Consider the following 11,814-nt stretch of genomic DNA (forward strand, 5'->3'; position numbering starts at 1 on the left):
CTCAGGCAAAATGGATAATCAGCACAGACACATGAACACTGTATATTCCTCAGAAAAGATCACCAACTAATGAGACCAGTGTGGTCTCTGTACCATGCCCTGGTCTAAAGCCAGGGACCAAGTGAAATGCAAGGATTCTGGATGACACTGGCACCACCTTCTCAATACACTTCACCAACAAAAGGGAAGGTTAGTGACAAGATGAAAACTGGAGAGTTTGCCAGCGTGAAAAGATGTCTTCTTGAGTAAAGCTGGTACCCTCCCTTCCCATTGGAGGATTTAATATAATGTGTATTAATTCCCCGAGAAGTTCTGTGTTGTGATGACTTTCCCTCCAGCAGAGGCCAGAAGTAATGCTGACCCATAAAACTGGGGTTTGCATCATTTGAGAAACCAATGAGACACTGTGCCAGATTCATTGAAAGTGCAAATAGCCCCACTTCATTGATGTCAATTACCCCTCACACAAGCAGTAAATTTGTCCTCGTCTGTAGTAATACATATTTTACACTAGAAAGTTCGTTTAAACCAATCCCTTTTCAAGTAACAGAGATACTAAAATTTTCCATGCACCAAAGAACTTTAATATGAACAAAGAATGATTCAAATGTTAAACATCAGCATGTTTCACCCATGAAGCTGGGATTGCTTAGCCATTAAGGAGCTATTCAAATTATCAGTGAATAAATTTGTCGTCCCCTTCCCTCTGCCAGCAGAAACAACCCTAACATGGTTTGATTTTGAAATTCTCTTGTATAGTACCTTATTGTCAATAGTCCCCTCCACTGTCCACAGATTCCTCTCCTTGGCCTCTCCCATTCCCAGTGGATTAGTCTTAGTGTTCAGGTCCTGAAGCAAGAGAGGGAAATGGTAACACTGAAAAGAAACTTCTCAACATCCAGTATCATTCACCATTATAAATGTGTAACTGCTATAACAAAGGCTGAAAAGCCCGAATTCAGAGCTGTGGATCACAGAGCCCCAGAATGTGGCAATGCTCATCTGGTGCACCAAGTACTACGTCATTTTGTACACCCTAGTTACTTTAATTGGTATGAATGTAGGCACAAAAACCACATAGGTGCCACCCTTTGTACGAAACAGCAGAGGATGAAGGATCCTCTCAGCTGTAGCTATAAAAGAAACAGTAAACCTGCCCCCTGTAGACTCACCCACCTTGCTTTCCACCTGAATCTCAGCTGTCTGCTCCCTCCCTAGGGGCTAACCATGTCACATTTTAAAATAACATTTAAAAACAAGAAAAACATGAAACACACAAGAAGCCCCAGGTGATCTGATATCTTTGTAAGTGAATCTCTCTCTCTTCAAAGAGGTTTCCCCTCTCCTCCCAGCCTGTTGTAATTTCTCATTGAGAGTGTAAGTTCCCTGAGGCAAGGACCTTCTCCCCTGTCTGGAAAGAGCCACACACAACAATTAATATAATAATAATTAATGACCAAGCAGGATGAACAGCACCTGCTTTGTGCTGTACACACCTCAGAGGGCTGGAATTTCAAGCAATCTTATTTTGTTGTGGGGGCTTTCTTACCTGAGGTAATCTGGCACATGATTCCATTGTGGTATCTGTTACATGCAAGTCCGATGCGACCAATGGCACTTAAATACCACATCCAACACCTGGCAGTGACTCTTAAAACATATTTATAGTTTTTAAACCAGCAGAAGCAGCTGAGCAGCTGTTTTATAAACTGACTCAGAGCCCCACCCCTCTCTGACTTCTCAAACAAAAAGAATCTTCCCCCATTTCCTCACCCTAGGAAGGTGAATCTTTTGGGTGACTGCAAAGGGAGAAGATTTCTGTTGCAGATGCAGTGACTGGAGGACAGGAGACACTGAAACAACAGTTCCCTATTCTTCCCAGTGATGGGGTTTTTAGGAAATAGTAATAAATGATAACAAAATTTATTTTTTTCCATTTATACTGCACCTTTCCTCTCAAAGGAATCCGAAACTATGCACTTAGAGCACCACTGAAACCCAAATACCTCTGATTGTAGATAGTGATAACCAATTAGCAGACAGCATTGTAGGGCCCAAACCCCACATGAACTTGACGACAAGGAACTATCAAAGACACTGGTCTTCTGTATCTTCATGAGAGGTCAAAACAGCTGCATGTGAATGATAGTCTTTGGCTAGGCTGTCATCCTAATAGCATTGGCCAAGAACAAGAAACTGCAGGCCTCTTGAGTTGAACTGCTTAAAACTATTCTGAGTGTCCTCAAGATCCCTGACCTACATGGCTGTCCTGCTCAACTCTAGGGAGGCAGGGGACTGTGGGGAATCAGGTCTACTCTATAAACTTACATCGGTATAACTACATCACTCAGGGGTGTGAAAAATCCACACCCCTGAACGATGCAGTTACACCGACCTAACCTCCAGGGTAGACAGCACTATGTCAACAGGAGAGCTTCTCCTATCAACATAGCTACTGCATCTTGTGGAGGTGGATTAACTACGCCAACGGTGGAAGCTCTGCCATCGGCATAAGTAATGTCTTCACTAAAGTGCTACAGCAGTGCAGCTGCACCGCTGTAGCATTTGAAGTGTAGACCTGCCCGAACTCTACACGGTATAGAGAAATGAGTGGGGCAGCTGGGTATCAAGGGACATTGGGGTATTTAGCAGCTTCACAAGGCATTGGGGGAAAGGAGTATCCTTTGATGTGAAGAAGGTCCTTAACCTTTTCTCCTGGCAGAATCAAAGTGGCTCCAAACTGAGTTACAGAAATGCTTTAACTTGTCAGCTTGTATTGACTGAAAATTAGAGCTGGGCAAAATTCTTCATCCAAAACTTTTTTTCACTGAAAAAATGCAGATTCAGGTCAACTGAAACATTTTGTGAATTCTGGCTGAATTCACTGAATTGTTTCAAAGAAAAAAAATTGAAATGTTTTGTTTTGACATTTTCAGAATGAAATATTTCCATTTTTCAATTCCAAACACCTTTTTGTTTGGAATTTTACTGTAATATAATTTTTTTTAAAGGGTTAACAAAACCTGAAAGGAAAACAAAACATTTCATTTAAGGTTAAACTAAACATTGAGTTTGACCAGAAACAATATTTTTTAAATTATTTTTTAGTTCAGCCACCAAATTAAAAAAAAAAAAAAACAGTTATTTGCACATCTCTACTTAATATATAAATGTTTAATGTTAAGGGATTCCTCTCCACTGTGTTTGCTTGTTTGGTGCTCACTAACCGCTGCGTCTGTCATTAGTGCTTGAATCACTGAAGGAGTAATCAGGAGTTCAAGGGACAAGGTCAAGCTGATGTCTGAATTACCTGGCTCAGCAACCTCAAAGACCGGATCTTCTAACTGCTACAGACATAGTATCTGGGAACAAGGACTTAGAATCTAATTCAGAGGCCAATTTCTTCAGTATATTCCCTGCCACCGCAGTTGAGAGTTTTTTCTCTTGGCCCTGTTTGTTCACTTGGCATCAGGGAGGAGCTGAATGTTTGAAAATGACTTGTGATGACTCCAGACGATTACGTGAGGTTTCCTATAATAAGGGTAGGTTATTACCTCTTTCAGTGCCTGCTCAGAACTTGAAGACAATGCCATCACTTATGCAGAGATCTGAAATTCACCAGGGTTTGCTACTCTGTAAAAGAACAGAACTATGGGCCAGTTGCCAGCATCAGCTACAACTGTGATTCCTGTATTGCCTTTCTGGTTTGTCTGGGGTGGAGCAATAGAATGAAGAATTTCCAGGCATGCAAAACTGTTTGTATATTTCCAAATTTATTGAAACATAGGTGCAGCTAGGATTACCAAGAAGTATATTACAAATCTGTTACATAAATTAGAGACAGTCTTTTCCTGCCTGCCATGCCAAATAATTTGGCAACTGGCATAGTCAGCACAATATTGTAATTCTTGCTATGGGCTACATTATTTCAAAACACTGCAGAGTATAACACCTCAATGCATTGTGCAATTTCTCTGTATGCAGGCTACAATAATATAGCATTGTGAAATGCCTTTTTTATTTATGTCACATTCTATAATTGCGCTTGCTGATAAGTAGAGAGGGTGGGATACAGTTTTCCTGTCCCATGAATATTTTCAAAAGTTCAAAAAAATTTCCCAGCTCAAATCAGGATGAAAAACTGTAATCTCAAAAATACACAGACAGAAAAACATTTTTTTTTAATTTTGGGTCAATCGAATCTTTGATTTCAATAATTTAGAAATGTTTTTGATTTTGACCCTTTTTGAAACTCTTTTCAGTCTAATTAACTTACATTTTGAAATGAAAAGTCTTGAACCAGAAAACTGAAATTGAGAAAATGTTGAAACAAAATGTCTCAACAATTCAGAAACCTTTTTTCTCAGCACTGGTGTTGAACCCAAGCCTGTTTCACAAACAGTTTTGGTTTTGATGAACTGGCATTTCTTGACAAATTCCTGAGCAGCTCTACTAATAAGTATCATATGTATACTCCTTGCCATTCTGAATTAGGTGCAAAACAGCAACATCCCTCTGACATAAACATATCTTATTATATTTAAGGATATTTTATGCTTTAGGGGAGGATTTCATGGGAAGTCTATTGCTGTGGGGAATCTCTGTAGAATGGGAAGAGTGCCTTAATTTATGTTCCGTAGAATGCATCAACTACAGTTGCAAAAAAGTCCAGAATAAAATCCAATTTCTAGAGTTAGGTAATGTATTTACTTAATATAGTTATCCTTAAATTTTACCTTGTTTAATCATGAATGTTGGCAACCTCAGAATGTACAGTTAGGGCCTGATTCTCTGCTGTTCTGTATCTTATGCAGTCATTATATTGGGGCAAAATGAGTAAATTAGTAGCACTTTAAGTTGGCAGCATTCTACATCCACTTGGCAATGATATAATTGACTCTTTAATGTGGAGGGAAATAGAAAAACAGGCCCTTAGGCTATGTCTAGACTAAAATTTGTGGCCCTATTTTAACAAGAGTTAATTGATTGCTGAGTAAATTAACACAGCTACAAAAATGAGTCTTGATAATCTACATACATTTGCTCTAAGACACAAACATTTTTGGTTTAGGCTAGTATACAAATGTTTGCGGAGCATCTGGACTACCATTTATAAATGTGTTAGTGAATTTCCGTTAACTGGTGATCAATTAACTGGAGTTAAATCACAATCTAGGTAAATTTCAAAGGGACATAACCTTCCTGGAGAGAGAGAGCACCACCTTTGTCAATATTTCATTAGGTCTTCAAGATGGTTTGGCTGGACATTCAGATGCAGCCTGGCCAAACTCGCCTGGAAATAGGAAACCATGTCACATATCTACCGTTAATTAAAACACAGTTTTCTGTTCTATTACAGACCTCTTCTATCAATGGCTCTATCAACCCAGGGGCACTAAGTTGCCTTATCAGATGCCACACACTTGCTCAATGCACTGAATCAAAGGCCTGATGGAAGTCTATAAAAAGTGCTGCACAGAGCTTATTAAATTCAACCATCTTTTCAAAACGTTATCTCAAGGTGAAGATCTGATCAAGAGTGAGATGACTATGTCAAAAGCCACAGTAAGTGTCCCGGCCTTATCACTATATTTATCACTCGTTTTGAACAGAGGCAAAATAATACTCTTCTTCTAGTTATTGGGGGATGATATTAGTGCACCAGACTGGCTGGAAGAATCTATGCAGCCCTATCACAACAATACTCTCATTTGTCTTTAGCAACTCAAGGATGATGTTACAAACTGCTGGTGCCTTCCCAGACTTGAGCCAATGGACTGCGATCTGGATCTCTTCTTGATTGAAGGCAGGTGGCTGAACCAGAACCTCCTGCCACACTTCCAGCTGGCAGAGGTCAACAATTTGAGTTAAAACAGGACCACAAATGCTAATCTCTGAGGCTTGTCTAGGCGAGGACAAAGGTATTTTATTCAGTCTATTTATCTTAGTCAAGCTAGTTTAACTCAACTGGCAATGTCATTTAACACAAATGTAGGTACAGTTTAACTTTAGCTTCATTCAAATATGTCAATTATAGCTAAGGCAGAACCTTAGGCTATAAATTGATCTGCTAAAGCTTGATTGAAAAAAGCACCTTTTTCCTAGTCTAGACCAGAGCAGAGAAGCCATCTGAGGGTTTGGCATGAAACAGGAAATAAATTCTGGTTCCTGGGTTAAGCTTATTCAGAGTCAAGAGAGCAGTTCATCCCTGGCACAGGTTCCAGTGGAGAGCTGCTCAATCACTGAAGAATTTGTAAATTCAACCCTTAAATATTAAGGGCCAGATTTACAACGATATTTAGGTGCCCAAATATAAGCTATACCCCAGTGGGATCTACAAAAGCACATAAGCAGTTTAGGTACCCAACTCCCTTAGGCACTTTTGGAAATTCTACTAGCTGCCTATCTGCATCTTTAGGTACCTAAGTACCTTTGTAAATCAGGTTCTAAAAAATTACATGGTCTGAGGATCAGTACTGACATCAAAGCAAGTAAAATTCAAAAAATACTGCAAAGAACTGGGTGTGCTGAAGGAGCATCTTCTGCTTACATTTTCCAGGCCCAATGCAGACCAAATGGACACTGCTTCAGAAACCCATGTCTCTACAAATACTTTACAGATGCAAGAAATAGACACGGACTTTGACTTGATGAGCTTACAGTCTAGTGCTGGAGAGGGTGAGAAGACTAGGGAAACAAACAGTAGGGAGAGATGAGTGAGGAGGTATTATAGCGATAAAAATCACCCAGCTACTCCGTTAAGGCATATGCACATCTTTGTTCAAGTCATGCCCCCCAGTAATAATAAATAGTAATAATTAACTGACTTCTTAAGGACACCATGGAAAAAATGAATCTTCAAAGGGAATAGATAGAACAAACAGAATGTAGAGGCTTAGTGGATCAGAACTAGAAAGGTAATTAATTTTGTTCCAAACTGTGATATTAACTCCTTCCTTCTTCCCTATCCCTCCAACCAGCAACCTCTTGCCTCACCCCCATCTTACTGTCCATATCTCCAACCAGACAAATGTCCAGCCCCATTCAGTATAAAGAAAGGTTCAGGAACATTGGCTGTGCAGATCCCAGGGAGCTCCGGAGGTTGTGAAGACATGATATTGCTGAATCTCCTCTGGCTAATCCCTATGGAAATTCTCTTCTTCTCAGGGGGCAAATATTTATATCAAATATTCTGAATCATTACAATCTTTAATTTAAATATGCAATGGGAAAGTATATATTTGAACAGCACGTGGGAGTACTAGTCACACTGGGAGACAGTACACAGTATATTATTTCATCAGGGAAAGTACCCATTCACGTTTCTTATCCATTAGTATATGGTGCTGAGCACAATCCAGGCAGTCAGAAAGCATACATGTATCCTTGGCGACAAGTTGGATCTGCAATAATTTGCTAACCCAAAGCAACACTTTACTCTGTGGAAACTAGTTGTCTAACTAAATCAAACACAGGTGTAAGTGGTTGGGTTGGATTTCTGAGATCAGAACTCAATAGCACAGCCTTGCTTTTAATTAATTAATTAATTAATGTGAGCTGATGGCATATTTTACTGCAAAGCATGGCTCCATCAAGTTAATAATGGCTCTTTATTAGCACACTCTAGCAGTGGTGGCTCTTGGTAAACAGAAATACATTATCAGAGGGGTAGCCGTGTTAGTCTGGATCTGTAAAAGCAACGAAGAATCCTGTGGCACCTTATAGACTAACAGACATTTTGCAGCATGAGCTTTCGTGGGTGAATACCCACTTCTTCGGATGCAAGTCATCCGAAGAAGTGGGTATTCACCCACGAAGGCTCATGCTGCAAAACGTCTGTTAGTCTATAAGGTGCCACAGGATTCTTTGTTGCTGAAATACATTATGTAATGAAATCACCATATTCTAGTAAATAGTGTAAGAGGAAGAGGAAAAGTAGGCACTACAGTTCCAGAGTGCAATGCAGAGCAGTGTTGTTTACAACAATGAACCCCAGAATATAATGAAAATACTAACTGTGATATTTAGGGCCACTTCCTCAGCTGCTCTAAATCAGCACAGCTCCATTTAAGTCAATGCAGCTACACTATTTATACTCCTTGAGGAGTTGGTCCCATAGGGTCTACTGTCATAAGTAGATGCTCAACTAAGAACGCAGTTTGTCCTTTTTAGATATCATAACACCGTATGAATATATGATGATGAAGTGCAGTAAAATCCCACAAGGAGTGCAAAGCATAATTTATGCTCCTTGTGCAGAGGGGAGTTAACGATGGTATACATCCTTCTGCACAAGTTACAGGCTGCAGGAAATCAATCTTCAGATTTGACTTACTATGGATAATATTTGTAAACCATACCAAATGCAGTTAAGGGGAATCACATGCCCCCAGATCAACTCACATATTAGGCTGTTCAAAAAGAAAGCGGAAATCAGGGTAACTGTGGATAGTTTGTTCCTTTATTCACTATACTCATAATGAGGCTTTGTTTGTTATGCTCTTTGTCCCAATAATAGCTGTATTATTGTCACAAAGAACATGATGTGATCATGAAATATGTCACTGAAGTGCATCAGCTGAATATATGAGCAGAGGCTGATTTTACCTTTTGCAAATAACCCTTTATTGTGCAACATATCAAAACATTAAATATTTGCTTATAACATTTCATCCCAACTGGTGCAAGTGCTATGGCTAAAAACAACCAATCATTTTCTTCACAGCAAGGACTGGAGGTTCAAATGGGTGATATTTCTTATGTTGTTGATGTGGCATACAGAGCATCTTACTTCAGATTAAAGCTAGTGAGCTTACTATAGAGGGTGTTGCAGAAAAGGAACAAAAACACAGATTTATTCACAACTCTTGAGTTCTTAAAAACTGATGTCTGGACCCTGAGCCGTAGATTTGCAGCATCAGGACATCAAGTTTATTAGTAAAGTGGGAATTACTGTCAACATATCTTGTTTGTGAAATGCAGCAACTGCTACAGTATGTTTGTCATTTTACAGCTAACACCAGGTGCTCTCACAGTAGTGGAAAGACACTTTCCTTTAAAAAAATACATTTTTTTAATGCAGCCTCCTGGCAAGCCCTGTCAGTCTTTGATCCAACATATAGGTCTGCTATCCACCCCAAGCTACCAGTGGGATGGAGCATGCAGGTACAGAGTTTGACTCTCCAGTATGCTACTCTACCTATGTGTCTGATTCACCCAAATCTAAGAGGGCTCATTACACAACTAGAAGCCATTCACTGCTCTGTTTGTATTACTGTGCAGGGCATTTGTCCTTGCTGTGTTTCCAGATACTTTGACACAGACCTTCAAGATAATTGCTAAACTGAAAGTAGTTTTAGGGCTCAAATGCCAGCTGCATGGTGTGGATACTTTGCCTTATGCAGTATATGCACCACTCCTGAGTGCATGGCTCCTGCTTAAGTGCTTTCTGGTGCCCCCTCCTGGGTTCAGTGTTACCTCAGAATTGGGAACATAACTGGTGGGAAAGAAGGGGTATCTTCATGCAGCCTTCCTACATCACCCCCTGAAGGCAGGAGGAATAAGCCCTGCAGCGGCTGACACATCTATCTCTGCTGCAGGTTATGTGTGACCAGACCAACCACAGGAGCTACAGCAGGGAAGGTAAAAGAATGGTTTAATTGGGGGCTATTACAGAGACTAGCAACAGTGGGAGGGAAGGAAGAAAAGGAGCATCTCCTGTTTTCCTCACTGGCACAAGAAAGTTTGGTGTGGACTGCACTAAAGGAAGGAAAGTTGTAGGGCAGAAACCATTCATTCAACCCATCCCAATCCCCTCAGTGATTGTGTAACCCACACGCCTTCTGGTGTGGTGTTCTGTCCCATCTAGTGGCACTGAGACCACTTAAAGAGAGAGCAGTTGATGAGTCTGCTCTACAGCCTTAGCTAACAGCCAGTTGGCTTTTAGCTCATGTGGTAGAAGCTCATGCACTAAACTCCAGAGGTCCCTGATTCAATCCCACCTGCCGACAACCAGAGTCTGTCGGCATTACAATTGCACCTATGTTGTCTTGGTTTACTTTTACATTTTAAAAGGATTTAAAATATATTTCCTATATGCCATAAATTATACTGCATTAGCTTAGCATTACTTAAACTTCATTATTAGAGTTCTGGAATAATTTTAAAGTAGTCTACAAACAGCTTTGTTGTAATTAAATTAATTAGGGAACAAAGTATGTATAAAGTCTTCACAGATGGTGAATTTTGGTTATCTAAGTCAGCCACTTCACAGAGATGAAAGAGAATCCACTGAGGTATCCAAGCTAAGCAGCTTCTGTGGCGTGTAAAGGTCAATCATCAGCAAGCTTTGGTCCTTCCATGTGCTAGGAAATACACAAATCTCAACCCTGAAGATATAGGCATTTGGGATGGTGTCTACTTCTTCTGTTGCCTTTTCCGTTCCACCGCTGTACGCAAGGCCTGCAGAATCAGGTGTGCGTTATTCAGGATGTTGTATTCAGTTAGATTTACCAGCTGGTGGTAATTCTCATCAGTGTATGTCACTGAGAATGTATTATATGGGGAAGAGCAACTCGTAACATCAGCTTTGCCCCCCTCCATCTCTGAGCAGCAGCGTGTCACACCTAGGAAAAAGATTCAACAGGACATTGCTGTGGTATTGGGTTTATCACAGTTTGATGACAACATTTTACACTAATAATAAACAGATTTGTGAGAGACAGAATGAAACATGAGACTGAAACAAGGGCTGAGCATCTCACAGCAAGGGACAGTTGATGATACAAGCAACAATGAAAATGGTAACTTTAACCAATGGAGAGGTTCATGGAATTGAAATGACCAGTGGGGACCCAGCCAGTAGAAAGAGTCATCAAATGAGAAATGGGGATCCAGTCAGTGGGTAGACCGGCCATGCTGACCCTTCGTTAAATGTTTTGCAGCTGTTAACAACTTACCAGGTGCTGTATAATATCGGAAGGTGTCATTCACAAGTGGGAAAAATACCACAATGGGGCTTCCTGGGGTTTCTGAATCTTGAAACAGGTAACACTCCTTTAGATTTTTCCTATCTTCCTCACTCAGGAAAACTTTGGGGAATGGGATTTTCTGATCTGCATAGTATTTACAGGCCTGGTCCAGAGGCTAGAGCATTACAGAAGTGAACAGTATTAGACCCCAAAGAGGTTAGGATTATAGGATACCTATAAGATACTCCTGGCACACCTGTGAGGCTGCACGTAGTTTGAGACCCATGAGACTATGTTAAATAACATCTAGTATGTATTGTAATTACCCTCCCCCGCACACCGAGAGTACTCAAAACAAAATCATCACATGATACGAATAGAACTCAGTAACTGTTACAAACTGTAAATAGAGTTTTAAAGCTAGACTAATAACTTGAAATATGGATTGATAAGAATTCTTAAAACAGGGTCTTGGATAGGACCGCTATAACAAAAGTTTAGAGTAAAGCATGGAGTGTCAGGAAAGCAAAGAGGTTGCATTAAATATAATTTATGGAATTTAGTCAGAAAAAACTACATTAAGAAAATGTTTTGGATTCATGGCTAAGTGCTCAAACATCAGGAAACAAAGTTTGGTTTGTGCATGCAACCCCATACCCTTGTATATAAGAATCAAGATAACATTTTTAATTAGATTACATTTTCATTACCTACAATACTCTGACTCAAGTAACATAATATATCTTACTTGATTCACAACCTGAAATGCACACATCATCATCCTGTAGTATTATATACTACTCTATATATGCTAAACAAATAGAAAATAGTTTGTATCAACATA

General features: G+C 39.9%; 2 protein-coding genes across 2 annotated transcripts in view; both read right to left on the reverse strand.

Annotated features, from left to right (window-relative positions):
- The window catches only part of LOC120404471 (cytosolic phospholipase A2 epsilon-like), a 33,199-nt gene extending 31,539 nt beyond the window's left edge, over positions 1 to 1,660 (reverse strand). Inside the window, 2 exon segments of the mRNA XM_039537094.1 lie at positions 763 to 849; positions 1,550 to 1,660. Of these exon segments, the coding sequence (XP_039393028.1) occupies positions 763 to 849; positions 1,550 to 1,660 (198 nt within the window).
- Positions 1,661 to 10,120: 8,460 nt separating this feature from the next.
- The window catches only part of LOC120404546 (cytosolic phospholipase A2 epsilon-like), a 53,958-nt gene continuing 52,264 nt past the window's right edge, over positions 10,121 to 11,814 (reverse strand). The window contains exons 20-21 of the mRNA XM_039537297.1: positions 10,959 to 11,145; positions 10,121 to 10,625 (exon numbers count right to left, since the gene is read on the reverse strand). Of these exons, the coding sequence (XP_039393231.1) occupies positions 10,417 to 10,625; positions 10,959 to 11,145 (396 nt within the window). The 3' untranslated portion in view covers positions 10,121 to 10,416. The remainder of the gene's footprint in view (positions 10,626 to 10,958; positions 11,146 to 11,814) is intronic.

This window comes from Mauremys reevesii, linkage group 4 (assembly GCF_016161935.1).
Source record: "Mauremys reevesii isolate NIE-2019 linkage group 4, ASM1616193v1, whole genome shotgun sequence".
Taxonomy (NCBI): domain Eukaryota; kingdom Metazoa; phylum Chordata; order Testudines; family Geoemydidae; genus Mauremys; species Mauremys reevesii.